This window comes from Cetorhinus maximus, chromosome 6, assembly GCF_964194155.1.
Source record: "Cetorhinus maximus chromosome 6, sCetMax3.hap1.1, whole genome shotgun sequence".
Classification (NCBI taxonomy): domain Eukaryota; kingdom Metazoa; phylum Chordata; class Chondrichthyes; order Lamniformes; family Cetorhinidae; genus Cetorhinus; species Cetorhinus maximus.
In genome coordinates, this window is record NC_135884.1 from 73,986,163 (window position 1) to 74,007,825 (window position 21,663).

Below are 21,663 nucleotides of genomic sequence, written 5' to 3' on the forward strand. Positions count from 1 at the left end.
CCCTGACATTGCTAATCTACACTGGTTCTCTCAAATTTAAAACTCTCATCCCTTCATTGCCTCATCCCTGCCTATTGCAGGGCGTAACTTCCTCCAGGCTCTGACTTTGACTTTAGCCTCTTGTGGATCTTCCCCTTGCCTTTGCCCCATCACTAGTGGCCAAGCCATCTGCTTCCTTCACCTCACTCTCTGGAATTCCCTCCCTGCACCCTCTCTATCCTGCTCCTCTTCAAAGTCCATCACCTTGACCAAGCTTTTTAGTCACCACTCCTAATCTCTCCTATAACTCTGTCCAACTTGGGAGTCTTTGCACATGAGAGGGCCCTATATAAATACAAGTTTTTATTGGCATGGAGTACTGGTGGAATTACACCAACTCATGTTGAAATGCAGAAGTACTGTATATTTCTGTTCAGACTTAGTGAGTTGATACAGTTACATTGGGCTGTACTAAATAAATAGGAGAGGATGGTAAGCAGGGCTGTCACTATGCTGACCACAGTACATTAGAGTGGGTCTGAGTAAAGGATACTGTAGAGTTTCCGGTCCTTTGATTCTGAGCGCATGCGACTCAGCTGCTGTTTATGGCAACGTAGACTCCAAGGGTTGAAGCTGATCTTCTCCGAAATCAGTGCACTGTTGCTATCCAGCATTTGGAAGGGAATGTCCGATGGAACCTGCAGCTCCACCCTTGGACTCTTCATCTCCTGAGTGCTGTGGGAAAGTCAGAGAGGAAATAAACAGGATGAAGAGGGGAACAAGACAGTAATTTTATAGAGCAGTCACACACATTCACTGACGGCAGGGTGGGGCTGGCGATCCTCCTGAGCACGTTGACCTGAATGTAGTTACACTGCAATCTAATACTTCAATAGCTAGGCAACAGCATCTTATTGTATTAAATTGCATTTACTTCTTTAGTCCCAGCCAAATGGGAGTGCCATATTTTACTCATAACCTTCTATTCCTGTTTATTGGAATAATGAGAATTTTGAGAAATGCGTATTTATTATAAGGATTTTTAAAAAACTTCCCTTTACATCCAAAACTGGCAACGTACAAAACCTAGAACAAGAAAAGACGTCTGAGCTAGAAATCACCCAGCTTACAACAGCAGCAGGGAGTGTTGGTGAATGAGAGCTACTGTTGAAAACCAAGCTGGTAGAAAATGAAAATAGGCAGCCCCCAGGTTCTGTGTTGCATCCACTTCATACAATCCTCATTAACAGTAATGGTTTGTTGCTTGTTAAGCTGAGTGTCACTGGCAGCAGGAATGAGCTGATTTAAACTCACTGCAAGTCCCCAGGTCTGTGTCTCACACACATTGTGCAAGCTGGTACCAACAAGTACTCTGTGGCATGGGTAACTGGCATATTTTCTACTCTGGGTTTCAATTGCCTTCACAGTACGTGAGCAAAGCAAACACATGCAATATCAGAAACACACACTGCTAACAGAAATCAGAATCACCCACCCATTACAGTGTCAATTCAGCCAAGCAGTCAGAATTATGGTCTATAAAATGGACACTTCAACCGTTCCCCGAGTAGCTATTGAGAGCAATTCAGAGCAAAGTGGATTTGTTGCACCAGCAGAAGACCTGATTTTCTCAATGGCATCTGTGAGCTCACTCCTAGGAATAAGGAGGCTACTCCTATCAAATTCAAATTCTCAATCACACTGTCAAGTTGAGAGTTTCTTTCAAATAGCTGTTTCGCTCTGTATTCAGCATTAAGGAATCTACAGAGCACAGACATTCCTCCACAAGAGGGCTCCAGACATTCCCAGTGAACCACAGCCAAGAGTTTCTAACACTTTTCTAAAATGCACTGAACAAGTGGCTCAATGAGAGCTTCTCTGAATCAGACTTAATTCAATCTGCTACGCTCCACTCAATGTCCACATAGGCATGTCTATATTGCACTGAAAACAGATTGACTCAGCTGTCAATCTTAGCACGCACCAGCAGTCTTACCTCTAGGTTTTAGCCAGCTGTGTAGGAGCTGCTATTGGGGGAGCCGGCAGAAGTCACATAGGTCTCATACATGATAGAATATGTAGAGCAATTACATAAACCAATATGACACTGCAAAAGTCTCCTATTAAATCATTCTCATCGTTGCCATCACCAGTAATATGGCAGGCTAGTACCCCACCAACATGGCCCTCCAGTGATATAGTGACAACTTGTATCCACCAACAATATAACTAAAGAGACAGGCCTGCACCTAACGGTGCTGCACTTCCCAGTGGGATAGTGATAGACCTGTACCAGCAGTATTGTACCACCCAGTATTTCACAGTGATAAATTTGTATCCACCAGAGCTGTATCCTAATGTTACAGTGACAGGTCTGTACGCACAAGTATTGTATCCTAGTATATCCACCAGTACTCTACACCAGTGCATAGTGAGAGACCTATATCCACTAATACCCTAGGGTTATACAGTGACTGACTTGTTCCCGCCATTACCATATCCCAATGTGACAGACCTGTACCCATTAGCACTCTATCCCAGTGTTATGCAATGATAGACCTGTATGCACCAGTAGTGTATTTCAGTGACAGACCTACATCCACCAGTACTGTATCGCAGTGTTAAACAGTGACAGACTTGTACTCACCAATTCTGGACCTCCAAGTGTTATACAGTGATAGGCCTGTCTGATATCACAAGGATTTATTGATAATTTGCTAATAGCTGGTCATCAGGTTTTATAAATTAGTATGTTAAAAATGCTGGATGATATCGAAGGTAATTTCAGTGAGAGAGAGAAACTGAATGTGAGACATCAAACTATATCCAAATGGTTGTGGGAGTTTGTGCAGTTGTAACAATGCCTGTAGAAAGCCTATGCCATGGATGGAAAGAGAGAGAGCTGGAAAAGCAATAGATAATTAGCAAAGGCCATGTGAGGGTGAAGGAAGAGTAGAAATAGAATTGCAGTCAATAAGATTTTCAGGGTTATAGAAGGAGGAGGAAGCAGCACCAACATCATTAGCTACGTAATGAAGGAAGAGATCAGGCTATTGATTCAAGTAGGATTGAAACAGTGAGTGTTCCACAAATACTATGAAAATATAAATCAGTCAGCTTCTGTGAGGTGAACAGAGAGATTCAGTTGAAGCATCCATACTGAAACACTGACCAGTCTGTTCTCTCCAAATGTTCACTGACCTGTTTCCAGGGTTTTACTTGTGCTTTCTCCACTACCACTCCTCCCCACAAAGTGTGACTTTTAGGGTATACCACCCGCTTCTTGTATTGATCTAGGCCCATACCTGGACATTTTTTTTCTTCCTTTCCACCTTCCACTTCAGTACCATTTGTTCTCAAAATTGTTATCTTTCGAACGTATTTTCCCTGATTTATCAAGACGACCATTGATTTTCCCGAGCACTTTTCCATATCTGTCCCATGCTGGTTAACCATATTAACTATTCTTCTGCAATAGCAGTTAACAAACCTGACGCTTAACTGTGACCCCTGTTCTCTCCACCTTCCATCATTTGTTATCTTATAGTTAAGCTCAGTTGGCACTTGTCTCAAAGTGCCTACACCTAAAATGTTAACCGATTTTATCTTTTCAAATGTTGCACATTTCTAAAACTTTTCCCTTTTATTTCAGATTTACAGCACTGATTCACAATTGTACAGCATTCTGTTTCTTAAAGTTCAAGTGGCCACAATTGCAAACACCCGCTAAACCCTCCCACAAAATTGTAATGAAGTAAACTGTACACTAGGGCTGTGCAGAAATCCTGGTGCAATATTCAATTCTGGTCTCTGTTCTGTGTGTATCAGAAACATTCCATATGCCATTTTACTTGAAATAAATGCTGACTATCCAGTTATTAATAGTACATTAATCAGAAACATCCTTTCAGTCTGTAGCACAGGAACAATACTGCAGAAGCTTAAGCATATAATTCAGCTTGACATCTCAGTGCAGTACTGAGTGTGCTTCACTGTTAGGGGTGCTATCTTCCAGGTGACATATTAGACTGAGTCCCCATCTGTCTCTTTTGACGGATGCAATAGATCATATAACACTAATCAAAGAGCAGGTAAGTGGTCTCACAAAATTATCATTTTTTCATAATCTTATTGCATGCTTATGGGTGTGAGTGTGGATAGTTCTGCGTGATTGATTTAATTGAATTAGAGGCAGATAGACTGCAAGCTTGAAATTATCAGAAGAGTCAGGCGTAAAAAGAGTATTTGAAATGTTAATGAATGAGCTAGAGTATTAGAGTCAGTAGATAAAGTGTGAATGAAATTTGCTTTTTAAGATAAGTGGGGAGTTGTTTGATTTTCAAAGGGATGGTAAGATGTTTAGAACTAACAAGATAAATAGGGCAAGGTTAATATATTTATTTTTCTCGAAAGGAAAAAGAGCCATATTGATGACATGAAAGATTTTTATATTATCAGAAAAGTAAATTTCCAAAGACATGAGGAACAATGGGATTTTACACTTTAAAGAGAGGGAAACATATATAAAGAAGGATGGAAGGCTATGTGGGTGTGGCTGCGTAAAACCTTGAAAGGGATATCATGTGACAAAGACTTGGAATAAGCCCTAGCCGCTCCGAAGAAGTGCTGTTCCAGTAACTAAAGTGGTGTTAAAAGCCTTTAGAATTTCACTGTCAAGTGGAAGCTGTGGATTGCTTATTTAAATTTAAGATCTATTTTGAACTGTTACCTTAAAGAGGGTGTGTAGTTGGGAGTCAGGTTAATTAGGAATTTTGGGATTTGTTATAATACCAAGTAACCGTAATCTTATGTGTTTGAATTATTTTAAAAAATGTTTTAATTTAATTTTTTAAATCTCAAAAGGTATTAGTGGACTCATTACTTCTGAATTCAGCGCATAAATCTTCTCGTAATAAATACAAATTGCAAAACCGTTTTGATAGCGTGGCCAAGTTTCCCTTGTGAATTTTGTCCACTGGCACACATCATCTGTCACATCATAACTGGTAGGCCCCGTGTAGTGGCCAATATTTATCCCTCAACCACACAATTTTGGTTTAGTGTTGCTGGCTACTATTGCTTTGTTGTTTTTGGGATCTTGCTGTGTGCAAATTGACTGCCATTTTTCCTACAATAGTAACTACGCTTCAATAAAGTAAAAGCAAAATACTGCGAATGCTGGAAATCTGAAACTAAAATAAAAATAGCTGGAAAAATTTAGCAGTTCCGACAGCATCTGCAGAGAGGAATACAGTTAACGTTTGATTCCGTATGACTCTTCATCAGAACGGAAGAAAAATAGAAATGAGGTGAAATATAAGCTGGTTGAGGGGGTGGGACAGGTAGAACTGGATAGAGGGCCAGTGATAGGTGGAGGCAAAGAAGAGATTGCCAAAGATGTTATAGACAAAAGGACAAAGGGGTGTTGACGGTGGTGATATTCGCTAAGGAATGTGCCAATGGTGACATTAAGGGTAGAAAGCAGGACGAGCAAGTGACAGATGGCCCTAGTGGGAGTGGGGTGGGGGGAAGGGATCGAAATAGGCTAAAAGGTGGAGATGAAACAATGGATGGGAATACATTTAAAAATAATGGAAACAGGTGGGAAAAGAAAAATATATTTTAAAAATATAAATAATTAGAAAAGGGGGGGATCGGAAAGGGGGTGAGGATGGAGGAGAGAGTTCATGATCTGAAGTTGTTGAATTCAATATTAAGTCCGGCAGGCTGTAAAGTGCCTAGTCGGAAGATGAGGTGCTGTTCCTCCAGTTTGCGTTGAGCCTCACTGGAACATTTTATCAGGCCAAGGATGGACATGTGGGCATGAGAGCAGGGTGGTGAGTTGAAATGGCAAGCGACAGGGAGGTCTGGGTCATGCTTGCGGACAAACCGAAGGTTTTGTACTTCAGTAAAGTACTTGATTTGGCTTTGAGATGTCCTGAGGTCATGAAAGGCTCTATTGTACTGCAAGTCCTTTACTCATACTATTCCAATTGGGTATCTTCCACAATTTCAAAACATGTCAACAGCAACCAGGTAGTTTTTAGATCGGCAGACTTGTCACTTATCTATCCAGAATCTGAAACATTCTGGGCTAGCAGATTAACATTTATCCTTCCACTACTATTGGCTGCACTAAAAATTATGCAGGCTTTCGAAGACAGTAAGTAAACAGCACACTGACATGCCTTATCACCGACTCTACAGCAAATGGTCAAATGTATTCAATAAGTTTCCCGCACAGAAGATACTCACAGTACAGCATTTGGCTTACCACACTATGGAAACAACAGTGCTGAATCTTTGAAATTCATTCCAGTAACATTTGGACTGAGTTTGCAAAGACACATTACATAATGATCATTTACGGGCTCATTTTTCACCACCTCAACATGAAACTGAAGATCCTAGGACTTCTATCCAAATATATAACTATCTTTCTTTGATGCAGGCTTTGTTGAAAAATAAATGGATTCTTTCTCAATGGTCAGGCAGAGTATTGATCATCTCTACCTTTCACGCAGCTAAAGTGCGAACAGCAGTCTTGCTGGTTCCCTATTGAGTTACTAGAAATCATTCGCAATATCTGATGTAAGTCAGCAGATTTACATACATTAATATTTCAAAGAAAGAATAGCAAACTTGAATGGATTATATTTGCTAAAACAATGACTGCCTGCCTTCCCATGAAATAAAGAACTATCTCTAGCCAGTATAAAAACAAAACACCGCAGATGTTGGAAATCTGAAATAAAAACAGAAAATGCTGGAACCACTCAGCAGGCCTGGCAGCAACTGTGGAGAGAGAAACAGAGTTAATGTTTCAGGTCTGTGACCTTTAATTTCCAGTTTGGTGTATGTTTTCTCTCCCCAATAGAAAAGTAAGCACAAGCCCTCCATGTTTCACAAGGTAAATGAAATCAATTTTAAAATGTGCTGTCCTGTTTATTCTAAGATGGTGAGAAACACTCATTCAGCACTTCATGCTCATGCCGGCTCTCTGCAGGAGCAACCCAGCGAGCATCACTCCCTCACCCTATCCCAACTGCCCTGCAACTTTCTTCTTTTCAGATAATTATCCAATTCCCTTTTGAAATCCATGTTTGAATCTGCCTCCACAACAGTATTAGGCAGTGCATTCCAGATCCCAACCACATACTGTGCAAACAAATTTTTCTCCATGTCAACTTTGGTTCTTTTGCCATTCACTTTAAATATGATATAGAAGCTTTCTTGTTCGAGGCATGATGGAGTTGACTTCAGCACAACACCCTTTTTACAAAGTAATGACATCAAGGGCATAACGCATAGACAAAAATCACTTGGGTTGGTAAACATTGTGTGAAAGAGAGAATGAATCTTGCTCAGTTTAGTACTAAGCCTTAAAGACCAAGGGCAGATGGTGGCATAATGGTAATGTCACCGAACTAGTAATCCAGCAGCCCAGGCTAATGATCTGGGGACACGACTGCAAATCCCACCACAGCAGCTGGTGAAATTTAAATTCATTAAATTAATCCAAAAAAAATCTTGAATAAAAGCTGGCCTCAGTGATAGTGAGCATCATTGATTGCTCATAAAAACCCATCTGGTTCACTAATGCCTTTTAGGGAAGGAAATCTGTCGTCCTTACCTGGTCTGGCCTACATGTGACTCCAGACCCACAGCAATGTGGTTGACTCTTAAATGCCCTCAACAGGCAATTAAGGATGGACGCCATTGCCAGCGACATTCACATCCCATGAAAGAATAAATTCTAAAAACCAACGCAGCCGTGGATTTAATTCCTAGTCTGTGCCAAGTTCCTGATCCCAGCCCAGATAGCAACTGGGGTGCTACAGTTTGCTTTAGCTCCTGAGATGGTGAAAGGAAAAATCAGCCAGGGCCCTGCCTCTGACTGCTTCCCAATGACCCCAGCTGGAAAGTGAGTGTGCACAAGCGCGAGAGCAAGATTGGAGTCATCAGCAGTGTGGCACGTGGTCAAATAGCGTAACAACACTCAATCTCCATACATGAAGAATGGTCATTTCCGTCAGGCACAGGAGGAGAGCTGATACCTTTGGAATTTGTTTTTTAGGAGAGAAGATGAAATTGGAGGGAGATTTTAAAAGTTACATTTATGACAATTATTCTGTACAAATGAAATTCACAGACTAAAGCATGAATGCAGTTCGCTCACTGAAATGTGTTTCATTTACTGTTAAAAATAATGAGTTGCCTCTCAGTGAGTCCCTCTCCAGATTACAGAGGGTGCCAGTAATTACATGCATGTTGTACGGACTGGGTGAGAAAGAACTACTGAAATCCCTGTTGCCTTCTTAACTGTTAAGCTTTTGAGAGGAAGATGTGTGTGTGTGTGTTTTTAACCCCTGAGTATGTGGACAATTTGAATAACCAGCAGCAAGCTTTTCATGGGTTTAAATAAAGAGGATTGTTTATGTCCATGCTCACTCTGAAATCTAATGCTACAACACCCTCACACAGTCATACATACAAACACACTCGAGGAAAATACAGTTAAGAGAATAGTGCACTTTTACAGGTTATAAGCAAAAGAATAGCTCATAATTCACATGATTGGTTCATTCTGGAAAAAACACATTGCAGGCATGATGAAGAAGAGGGTTCACTCCTGAAATGTAGATTACGTAAATTCAGCTGCTGGAATTTGTGTTGAAGTGGCTTTCAGAATTCTCTCGAAGAGATGGACTTCCTGCAGGTAACAAAGTTAGTTGTTTGTGGTCTTGGCATCAGGAGGTCAGTTTGCTGTATTAGTGGACCCAAAAAGGAAACAGGCTTGGAGACCTTATGATCTTACAGTCTCTGGTTCTTAAGGCATAGATGTTACTGCCCTTTCTGCTGCTCTTCTGTGTCTGCAGACAGCACTTAAAGATTAAAAGGGAGGCTAACATGGCTGCCCTATCATGTGGCATCTCAGTTCCCTTTTCCAAACGTGTGGGTGGTCTCGGGTTGATTGTCTGAAGACACTTATCCTGAGAGGGGTTAAGGCAATCACCATTTTTGTTGGCCTCGGGATATGGGTAGTTGATACCTCTTAATTTGGAATGTATTCTTTTGTTCCTGCGAAACAGGGTGACAGTTTTTGATTTCACAGATCAGGTCAGAAGTCCTTCAGTGGCCATCTCTTACAGCACATATTGTCCATTTTAAAAGTAAAGTCAGTTCCAAAAGATTTCATTCTGAGTAAAGTTCATATTTAAAAAGTTATGAATTTGACAAGCCTTTACTGGGCATGGCACCGTTGTTTAATAATATGTAACACTTTCCCACAGTGTACTTCTGAAGACTCCTTTCAAAATGTACAATGGTATATGCATGGCACCTTAATACAAAGGTGTTAAGTGAAAGTATTTTGAAAGAACAAATTAATTGTATGTTTGTCTGTCACTGGTAAACTTATTGATTAAAGGGCATAAAGTACCAGGCCTGTCTCGGATAACCCAAAAGATCAACATCACAACAGGCCCTGATATATTTATTCAGATCTGTGGTAAAAGTTTTCCACAGGCTTATGTCAAGTCATTAGCATGGTCTGTAACAATACATTTGCATTAAGGAATGACAGGGGTGGGGGGGACACAGCACTTCCAGCTCCTGAAGGCTAGGTAACAAAGGATCATCAGCTCGAAACCTGGTTGGGACGTTTTATTATGCTAAAAATGCTAAATAAATATAAATTGTCGTTATTCATTATAATGCCCACCCATAATCTCAGATTAAGTATTCTGCTAATCCATTAATGGAGTAGCAATTCATGGTATGCACTATGGTCCCCATGGGCAGTGAACTCAAACTGTACATGTCTACGAACTGGCTGTATTACCAGCTTTGCTAGTCCTTCACTCTTGCTCCTAGGGAGTGCCTTATTATGTACCTCTCTCCTCGGCCATCCGCTGTAATATTTTGCCTTGTTTCCTCCAAACTCCTCTCTTACATTGTTTAAATCCCCCTGGTGCATTTAGAACCGATTCTAAGTTACCTGCTAGTTTAAAATGCCTATGCCCACCCCACTACTGTGCTTGCTCCTTGTTTTCCTTCGTGAGCAATGGAACTTTAATCAAATTGGGCTTCTGACTTCTCTGGGGGTCAAGGCCACACAGCACTGGAGTATACCTGAGAATCAGCTGTCTCTGATCTGCTGCCCAATTGCTTAAATTTTAAAGCAACTTTGTTCAGTTTACAGCTCATTCTCCCAATCTGCTGTTAGCCTCTGAGCAAGTGCTACTGGTCCCACAGGATTCCAGTGTCAGTGACAGTCTGGCTCCTGGTCAGAAATTCACACTCCTGGGCTGAAGCATATTTGTCCACCACTTCTGCATCATATTGTAACCTCCAATTTCACACCCTTTGCCACGTAACTGATTCTGCATATCTCCTAGGTCTTCTTTTCGACGGAAATACTCTGGCAATGCATCGTCCGACGTTCTACCCTTCAAATAGCTTCTGGACTCTCTCGCCCATCACACTTGCCTGGACAAGTCTGAACCTGGACAACACTATATTGATGCTCCTTGCCTTATCCCATCACGGGGCTTCTAACTTTAACGCTGAACACCTTTTAAATTCCGTCTTTTCTACTTAACACTTCAAGACCCTTCTCTCCTGATGTCATGTCTCCTTTAATTTCACCTTTCTGGGGGTACTTTGCCCTCCCAAATTTCTACCCCATCCCTTCAGCACTCCCTGACCTTCATACTGTCCTGCCACAAGGCCTGCATTGGCTCCTGATACAACAGCCCATCAAATGTAAAGTTCTCATTCTTATGTTCAAATCCCTCCATGGTTTTTGCCCCTCCCTATCTCTGTCACCTCCTCCAGCCCTAAAACTCTTTGAGAACACTGCGTTCATCCAATTCTGGCCTCTTGCGCATCCCTGATTTTTTTTGCTTCACCAGTGATGAGCATGCCTTCAACCTTCTAGGGCCCAAGAACTGGAATTTCCTCACAAATCTCTTTGCCACTCCTTTAAAACACTCTTTAAAGCCAACTGTTTGACCAAGGCATTGGTCATCTATCCTAGAATCTCCTTACATGACTTGGTGTCAGGTTTTGCTTGATAATAACTCCTGTGAAGCTCCTTGGGACGTTTTACTACTTTAAAGATGCTATATAAATGCAGGAAATCTGAAACAAAAATAAAAATAGCTGGAAAAACTCAGCAGGTCTGAGATCATCTGCGGAGAGGAATACAGTTAACGTTTCGAGTCCGTATGATGAAGAGTCATACAGACTCGAAACGTTAACTGTATTCCTCTCCACAGATGCTGTCAGACCTGCTGAGCTTTTCCAGCTATTTTTATTTTTGTTCTATATAAATGCAGGTTATGTTGTCTTGTCATATGTGCTTGGAATCATTAGGGTGAGGTAAAAATATAAATGCGGGAGTTTCCTGGATCATAATAAAATGCAATTTGCATTTTGCATCCCAGTCTTAACTGACTTTAAAACCTGCTTCTTTTCATCGGGCAAATTTTGATGGAATCAAAACATTAAGACAGCGCAAAAAAATGTACAGGTATTAACATAGTACAACTCTGATGAACGGTCAGAGACTTGAGAAGTTAACCCTTTGTCTCTCTCCACAGATGCTGCCAGAGCTACTGAGTATTTCCAGCATTTTTTGTGTTTTATTTAAGTACAGTCAATAGGTTGTTTTGTTTGCAGGCATACATGAATTTCAAACGTGCATTTCCAGCCTATAATTTGGTGTCGCTTGTGATGGACTGAATAACTGCTTTATCAGAACAACATAGGCCAACTGCAAAGAGAAAACTGTTCACCCTAGATCAATTCTGATTAACTCTTTATGCTAGAATGCTCATAGGCCAATACCTCACTCACTAATTGTTAACAGGTATGCATCATATAATCCAATGATATTCAGTATGGCCCAGATCCAGCTGTAGTCCTTGGCACACTTTGTAGCTCCATGAGCCTAACTGTGGGTTCCTTGGATTCAGTGCTGGTCTCCTTTTCTTGCAGTCCAACAGAAGGCAAAAGTATGTTATTTGATCAGGCATCCACTGAGCAAATAAAAGGGTCCTATTAAATAGAACTATTGCTCCTATAGCGGTCTCCCCATAACATTTGCACGCTGTGATGCAACTGAGATCAGGAGCTCACTGCATGGGAAAAACACAGGTATAGTACCCCTCCCCCCCACCTCACCTGGCCCACCTTGAGCCCCTGTGATAACTATACAGAGCTACGTGACTGAAGTCAGGAGCTGACTGTATAAGAAATTGCAGGATTCATCCGGCTCCCTAAATTACAGCATCCCTGAAAGTTTCTTTCAAACAAGCCATTGTTAGAACGGTACCCCCTGATGAGGTTATGAACACTATCCACAATGAAGCACATGCACCCACACACTGAAACCACTCTGCCTACCTCTCCGCATTGTCAGAATCTTCCTTCTGGATCAGGTTCTCACTGCCACTAGTTGACCGGTAAAGGCTTCTCCGTGAATGTTTCCTGCGAGGTTGTTCCCTTTCTTGAACTTCATCTTGGTCTAAATTTTCACTTTCCACATATGGGTACGCAACCAGGTTAATGTAACCATCACGACCTCCTTCGAAACATACCAACACAACACCTGGATAGAAATAACACAGCATTTAAACAAGCTAAGTTCAGTTGTACAAATTATCCCATTCACATTCTATGGCACAATTTTGTATTTGGGAATTGTCCAAATGTTAATGATTCTTGCCTACTCACAATATCCCCTCTTATAATGTAGCAGCACCAATTTGAAGGTAATCTTTCCATTGGCAAATGGAATTCAGCTGCTGCAGTAACAAAGGCAGCATCGGAATTCACTTTCTCAATCTAATTTCCTTGGGAAGCTAAATGAAAATAACTGCATATCTACATTTAAAACATAAGATGACAACCTGATTTAATTAAAAAAAGCACAAAATACTTATGCTGGAAATCCAAAGGAAAATGAAACATGCTGGAAACGCTCAGGTCAATAATCATCCGTGAAGAGAGAAAGCAGCAGTGCGGATTTCCACTGTATGCACTTCATCTCCTGAGGCCTCCCAGTGAGCAAAGCACATTCACAAGCTACCATGTCTCAACATCCACAAGAAGCACTGTAATATACATAGGAACTTTAACCTCAGATCATACGTCTCATCGGATAGCTACTGCCCGCTTCAAACTGGGAAGCCCCTAGTCAGTCAGGTGCTCTCCTGCCAGGGCCTGCTTGTTCCAATGGGTGCTTGGAGCTTAGAGAGTTCTCTCTCAGCAGATGGGTTGCTAATCTCTGCCCAGGCAAGACAAGCTCAACAAAGAAGACACCAGTCTTTCGCAGCACAAGGTGGAATCTGAGGATCATGTGCCCTTACCAACAACCTTCTGCTGGTTGATGATGCACACAAGACAGCTGTGATTGACAAAAACTTCCAAGGCCCAATGTGGGCATTGCTGCGCCCCAAGAAACTAGGCTGGCTCAAAGTGGATTCCTTAAAGAGAAACATTACATGTTCTTCAGGCAGGGGAAACCCAAGAGGCAGCATGTGACCACGGAGTGGGTTTCGCAGTAAAAGACTCTACTTACGGTGATGGAAGCACCCAGTGAAGGCTCAGAGATATTTCTAACACTTCACTTGTCAACCTGCACAGGCCCAGTTAACCTCATGTGCATCTATACCCCCACACTCACCTCCGCTAGGATGTCAAGGATCAGTTCTATGTGGCACTTGATGCTGCCATCGGCAGAATTCCCTGCACTAAGGGACTGTACCTTCTAGGGGACTTCAACACAAGGGTGGGTACCGACTACACAGCTTGGCCAACGTGCACAGGGCAATCGGCAAGATGAACAAAAATGGACAGAGGTTGTGGAACTATGCTTCTACCGTGGACTCTCTGTGACAAACTGATATTTCCAAACCAAGCTGTGCAACAAGGTGTCCTGGAGATATGTGAGATCAGACCACTGACACCAGTTAGGTCTCATCATCACCAGATGTACCACCCTCAACAATGTCCTCATCACTCGTAGCTATCAGAGCACAGACTGTGACACTGACCACTCCCTGGTATGTAGCAAGGTTGTTGTTTGCTGATGACGCTGCACTGGCATCTCATACTGAAGTTCACTTGCAACAGCTTGTAGATCGGTTCTCCCAGGTCTGCAGAGTGTTTGGACTGAGTATCAGCTTTGGGAAGACCAAAGTTATGGGCTAGGATGTAGAGACTCCACCTTCCATCAACATTGATCATCTCACTCTGGAGGATGTCAGCAGCTTCACACACCTTGGATCAACAATTACCAGCAACCTGTCCCTTGATGCCAAAATCAGCACCAGGATTGCCAAGGCCTCAGCTGTCATGTAAAAATTCAGAAGTTGAGCGTGGGTCAACAGCAAACTAGCCAAAAATATAAAGCTCTGTATGTACCAGGCTTGTGTTCTCAGGACCCTCCTTTACAATAGCAAAGCATTGGACAACTTAAGCAAGCCAAGAAAAACAGTGAACAGTTTCCACCTTTGCTGCCTCAGATGAATATTGGGCATTTCCTGGAAAGACAGAGTGCCAAATATGGAAGTACACCAGCATGCAGGGATACGCACCATTTTTGCCCTCATGAGTTAGCAGTGACTCTGTTTGCTGGGTCATGTGAGCTGAATGGATAATGGCTGCACCCCCAAAGACATGCTCAATGACTAACTTGCTATCTGCACGAGGCCAACAGATTGCCTATGACTGCAATACAAGGATGTCAGCAAGCAAGACCTCAAGTTGACCGGGGTCGGAGTCGATGCCTGGGAAGTCCTTGCTGGTGACGGGAGTGCCTGAAGACGAGCAGTCAGGAAGACTGTGGAAAAAGCATCAGTTGACCTCAGGCCATCGCTATTCATCCGTGTCAGCTGTAGAAGGGGCTGCCACTCATGAAATCAGCCTCTACAGCCACAACAGACAATGCTCAATCCAGAAGTGACATACACCCAGATGCAGTCAATCATCTCCTGAGACAGATGGATGCCAATAATAAAAATAATAAAACTCTCTACATTACTGATTGCCAAGGTTTTCCAAACTAGACCATAATAAAATCGATCCTTGCCAGCAAACATTGGTTAGATGATGATCTGAGAGTGCTGTGATCATCACATTACCAGAGCCTGACAGAAGGATTATTTGATAATAGCCACTCAAAATCATTAGAACGAAAAAATGTCCACATGGCTGCTTTTTGGGAAACTGTTCAACAGGAGCTGACAAACTAAATTATAGTAAGAGCATCCTTTACTTATTAAACAGGCCAAGAAGCTTCACAAGGCAATTGGTGGGCAACAAACGAGAAGTAGAAGTTAGGCTGCAGGTTCTGCCACCAATGGGGGACTGGAACTGGATGACTGCAGGACCTGGGGCGTAGGGTTGCAGAAATTGCAACGGTTGGGAACAGTTTTGCCTGGTATTATTTCCTGTGTAGAATTTTGGATAAATTGGAGCCTGTTTCAAGCAGAGCTGGGGATGTACGGCCAATGGTGATGCGATTAAAAGTGGGGATGCTCAAGAGGCCAGAATTCGAAGAGTGCAGGGATTTCTGTCGGTTTATAGGGTTGGAGGAAGTTAGCGATAGGGGGGAGCTATGAATGGTTTTAAAAACTAGGATGAACATTTTTAAATCCAGGCATGGCTTAACCAGGAGCCAATGTAGGTCAGTGAGCACAGGCGCTTTGGGTGAACGGGTCTTCATGTAAATTAGGTCATGGGCAACACAGTTTTGGATGATTTCAAGTTTAGAGTGTAGAATGCAGGCGGCCAGCCAGGAAAGTGTTGGAATAGTCAAGCCCAGAGGTAACATAGGCATGGATGAGGGGTTCTGCAGCGGAAAAGCTAAGGCAGGGTGAAGTCGTGATATTACAGATGTGGAAACAAGCAGCTTTAGTGATGGTGCAGATATGTGGCTGAAAGCTCATCTCGGGGTCAAAGAGGGAACCTAGGGCACCAGCAGTATAGTTCAGCGTCAGACAGTTGCTATGGAGCGGCGTTGGGTGGCTGGGGATTGGGGTTTGTAGCAGGGACAGAAGCCAATAGCTTAGGTCTTCTCAATATTTAGAGGGAGGAAATTTCTATTCATCCAGTACTGGATGTCAGACAAGCAGGCCAATAACTTAGATGCAGTGGTGCTGGGTCAGAAGAGGTGGTGGTGAGATGAAGCCGGAGGTCATCAGCAAATCTGTATAATGTGCGCTCTCATGGCAGGTATATTCCTGATTCACTTGCACTCTCAGGTGGGGTACACCCTGATTCACTTGCACTCTCAGGGGGGGTACACCCTGATTCACTTGCCCTCTCAGGGGGGGTACACCCTGATTCACTTGTACTCTCAGGGGGGGTACACCCTGATTCACGCACTCTCAGGGGGGGTACACCCTGATTCACGCACTCTCAGGGGGGGTACACCCTGATTCACTTGCACTCTCAGGGGGGGTACACCCTGATTCACTTGCACTCTCAGGGGGGGTACATTTCTTCTTCACTTGAACTCTTATGACGGTTACACCCTAATTCACTTGCACTCTCATGGCCCCTACACGCTGATTCACTTGCACTCACATGGCCGGTAAACGCTGATTCGCTTCTACTCTCATGGTGGGGATTCACTTGCACTCTTGTGGAGTGGAGACACTGCTTGATTTGCATTCTCACAGCGTGTACACTCCTGATTCACCTGCACTCTCATGCTGGGTACACTCCCAATTCACTTGCACTCTCACAGCGTGTACACTCCTGATTCACCTGCACTCTCACAGCGTGTACACTTCTGATTCACCTGCACTCTCAAGCTGGGTACACTCCCAATTCATTTGCATTCTCATGGCCGGTACACCCTGAACCACTTGCACTCTCACGGGGGTACAGCTCTGATTCACTTGCACTCTCACGGCAGTTACACCCTGGCTCACTTGCACTCTTATGGGGAGTACACCATGATGACTTGCACTCTCATGATGGGTATACCTTGATTCACTTGCAATCTCATGATGGGTATACCCTGATTCACTTGTACTCTCATGGCGGGTAGACTCCTGATTCACTGGCACTCTCGACAAGTACACCCTGATTCACTGGCACTCTCATGGTAGGGGGGGTGGAGGGGGGTACATCCTGATTCACTTGCACTCTCATGGGGGGTACACTTGCCAATCACTTGCACTCGCGTGATGGGTACACCCTGATTCACTTACACTCTCATGGGGTGACCCTCCTGATTCATTTGCACTTTAACGGTGGGTACACCCTGATTCACTGGCACTCTCATAGGCGTACACTCTGATTCACTGGCACTCTCATAGGGGTACACCTTGATTCATGGCACTCTCATGGCCGGTACACCCTAATCAACAAGCAATCTCATGGGGGGTATACCCTGATTCAATTGCATTATCATGGGAAGTACACCCTGATTTGCTTGTATTCTCATGGTAGGGACACAGAGACTCACTTGCACTCTGGTGGGGTTGAGACACTGCTTGACTTGCACTCTCACGGTGGGTACACTCCTGATTCACTTGCACTCTCGTGATGGGTACACCCTGATTCACTTGCATTCTCATAGGGGATACACCCTGATTCACTTGCACTCTCATGGCGGGTAGACTCCTGATTCACTGGCACTCTCGACAGGTTCACCCTGAATCACTGGCACTCTCACAGGGGTACACTCTTGATTCACTTGCACTCTCATGGTGGGGTTGGGGGGGGGAGGGTACAGTCCTGAATCACATGCACTTGCATGTGGTTACACCCTGATTCACTTGCGCTCATGGGGGGCACACCCTGATTCACTTGCACTCTCATGGGGGGTACACCCTGGGTTACTTGCGCTCTCATGATGGGTACACCCTGATTCACTTGCACTCTCATGGGGGGTACACCCCGATTCACTTGCACTATGACGTGAGCTATACTCCTGATTCACCTGCACTTTTGTGATGGCTACACTCATGATTCACTTGTACTCTCATGGCAGGTACGCTCCTGATTCACTGACACTTTCAAGTGGGGTACACACTGATTCACTTGCACTCTCATTGTGGTTACACCCTGATTCACTTGCACTCTCATGGGGGGTACATCCTGATTTACTTGCACACTCATACTGGGCACACTCCAGATTAACTTGCACTCTCGACGGGTACATCCTGACTCACTTGTTCTCTCAAGGCGCATACACTCCTGAATCACTTGCACTCTCATGATGATAAGCCTGATCCACTTGTAGCCCAGTTGATTGTTCACCCACACAAGGCTCAAATAACACAAACTCATCTAAGAAATATTTGGGATGGGGGTTAGTGCAGGATTTTAAAATAATTGATTCTCCTTAATATTTAGTTTTAACGCTGGTAACTATATCATCTGATGTTGCTGTAGAACCAGGGAATAGAGTAGCTAGAATCTGTTAATTGGTCTAAGTGGATTCCATTTAAAGCTGTCAAGAGTGTTGTAGTTAGTAGTCTGTGATGAACAGGCTTTTCTCCAGAAAAGGGGCAAGAAGGAACCTAAGTTAGGAGGCAAGGTAACGCCAGCACCTTGAAGACCCTTAAATAAAATGGAGCTTTTTAACTATTTATACCTCCTTTTGGTGGGAAGTGGCCAACCTCCATCAGCAGCTGGTTACCATGGTATGAGTGAGTGGGTGTCCATTGTGTATAGAGCTGCTGGCGCCTGGCGGTTTCCTCAGTCTGCAATGCATATTCCTCAGACTAGGGTTGCAGTCCTCAACAAAAGATACTGAGTAAAAATGGCCTAGGTGACAGTCAATGTAGCAATTCAATACTTCATGGCATTATAAAAGTATTCTTCAAAGTAAATGATGGTAACGGGCACGCGTGGTTTACTTGTATCCTTTAACATCCAATTTGTAAAAAGTCTTTATAATCAGCTCTTTGCGTGTTGAGAGCTATTAATAGCACTGTTTATACGAGGCTGCTTTTGTCACAGATAGAGTCTGGACAGGAAAGGTCACTGTGTTTTCAATCTGAGTTAATTCAGCCAACACCCAGATCTGGCAGATTGCCATCTTCATAAATATCCGCACTGGTATCAACAGCTACTTGAGAAACTGAAGAAAGGGAGGCAGCTACTTGTGTTGTGCAATGTTCATTCCTTGAAGTACTGAGTCTCCAAGCTTTCGTACAAGCAACTTCCTTCAGGGTGATCAGATTAGCTTTGCATCAAGTGTACTTAGGGAAACTTTTCTAGAATAACTTTTCCTGCTGGCAAGGATAAAGTTAGTTTTTTTCTAAACGCACTTGGATCATTATTCCACTTTCAATAGTTTGGGAATCTGTGTAAAATTAATTTTTTACACTTCTCTTTTAGGAGTGTTTAAGCTAGTATGTCCTTTAAAGTTACAATATGTTCACTGTAAAAAGTACACATTTAAGTCAAATGAGTGGCTAATTACTATTAGTGAGGGAAATTTGTTGATTGTCAGGTGCTTGTAAAGTTCCAGTTCCTGGTCATAAGAAGCCAGCATAAAATACAGGAATATGTTAAGAGAGAGATTTTTGGGGCAGTGAAGTGTGACAAATTACAACTTTGTAATATAGCTACAGAAGTGTTTCAGCAGTTCACAGTATTTTGAGCACTTGGCATACCAAAAACAACTAGCACGAAAAAATTACTTCATCAGCAGGTTGTGTATGGATGACATGAACTTGTGATTATATTCCCCAGCTCTGCTTGTTCCCATATTTGTCTGTCTTTCATTAACTTTCCATTCAAAGTTTCTGGTACACAATTCATTTTTATTCCACCAAACAAAGTTCAGGTCTGCACCATGCATATCCTATTGTAAAACTTTTTGACTGCGAAGTGCTCTCGTATTGGATAAAGGTCCTTCCTGTTCATTATTTCAGCATGGCTCACAATGTTCTCTCAACTAATGCTCATTATACAAAACTAGGCAGCCACCATTTTAATAACTTCATCAAGGTTCAGCTCTTATTAATGTCCAGCATTACTGACTAGCCACCAGGGTAGGACAGTTCCCTACTCTCATCCCAAGATGTGTCTGTCCTCCACAGTCCACCAAGAACACCGCCAGTGAAAGTAACCTCTCTTACATAGCCCCCTTTGCCAATACCATTGCCTTCCAGGTATCTAAGCTTACATGCGTTTCTACTTCCTTCTCGTCTTTGTCCCCTCATCCTCCTGTGCTACCCTCAAGCTATGCCATAGTCTTGATCTTTGAGAAGTTCATGTTGAGCTCCTACTTCTTTCCTTCATAAAGATGGTAAAAATTGAGCCTCCAGCAAGAATGGCCTCATCTACTATACACTCATGAACCTCCACCACGTCCTGGCTATACAGCACCTCAAATGCAAAGCTGGAGAAGTTGTGCTTCCCGAAAGGTTTGCACATTAACAGGTCTTCCTGCTGCGTATTGAACAAGGACGCAGACAGCAATGTGGAAATATGATGCTGTAGTGATAAATGAGAGCTGGCTCAAAGAAGGGCAGGACTGGATATTAAATATTCCTGGCTACGAGGTGTTCAGGAAAGAAGGGGTGGCAGTATTGATTGAAGTGAATACTGCAGCGCTGGAGAGAGAGGATACCCCAGAGGGGTCAAGGGCAGAATCTATTTGGCTAGAGCTAAGGAATGAAACAGGTACAATTACATTGCTCGGTGTAGTCTATAGGTCACCAACTAGTAGCAAAGATGTAGAGAAATACATTTGCATGGGAACTACAGAGAAGTGCAATAAATATAGGATATATAAATGGGGCACTTTAATTATCCGAATACAAACTGGGACAGTAGTAGTGTAAAGGAAGTGGGGGTGGGGGCAAAAGTTTCTACAGCGTATTCAGGAAAATTTTCCACAGCAGTATGTTTGCAGTCCAACGAGAAAGGAGCCACTGATAGACCTGGCTCAGGTGAGCCAAGTGGGTCATTTAGGGGCAGTGATCATTGTATCATAAGATTTAGGTTGGCTATGAAAAAGGACAAGGAGCATTCTGGAGTAAAAACTGGGAGAAAGCCAACTTCAATGGGGTAAGAGTGGATCTGACCTAGTTAAACTGGAAATCAAAAATTAGCAGGCAAAACTGTAACTGAACAATGGGTTGCTTTTATAGAAGAGATAGTTCAAGTACAGTCAAGGTACATTCCCATGAAGAGGAAAGGTAGGACAAACAAATTGAGCTCCCTGGATGACAAGGGAGATAGAGATTAAGATGAAGCAGAGAATGTGTGCTTATGACAGATGTTAGATGGATAATGCAATTGAGAACCAGGCCGAATATAGAAAGTTCAGAGGGGAATAGAAAAAGCAAAGAAGTAAAGCAAAAAGAGAGTATGAGAAGGGTCATGCAACTCTCAAAATAAAATCCCAAACTCTTCCACAGGCATATGATTAGTAAAAGGAAGAATGGGGCCAATTAGGGATCAAAAAGGAAATTTACACATGGACGTAGGGGTATGGCTGAGGTATTAAATGAATACTTTGCATCTGTTTTTACCAAGGAAGAACTTGCTGCCCAGTTCACGATAAAAGAGCAGGTAGTTCAGACGCTTGAAGGGTTTAAAATTGAGAGGAGGTGATATTGGATAGGCTGTCTGTACTTAAAAATTGATAAGGCTCCAGGACCGGATGAGATGCATCCAAGGATACTGAAGGAAATCAGA

At 42.9% G+C, this 21,663-nt stretch overlaps 1 protein-coding gene across 4 annotated transcripts in view; it reads right to left on the minus strand.

The window, feature by feature from the left end:
• The window catches only part of ip6k1 (inositol hexakisphosphate kinase 1), a 94,016-nt gene that overhangs the window by 19,947 nt on the left and 52,406 nt on the right, over positions 1-21,663 (minus strand). For all 4 annotated transcript variants that reach the window (XM_078543858.1, XM_078543860.1, XM_078543857.1 and 1 more), the window contains 2 exons: positions 12,391-12,595; positions 533-714 (listed from right to left, as the gene is read on the minus strand). In XM_078543858.1, coding sequence (XP_078399984.1) covers positions 533-714; positions 12,391-12,595 — 387 coding nt within the window. The remainder of the gene's footprint in view (positions 1-532; positions 715-12,390; positions 12,596-21,663) is intronic.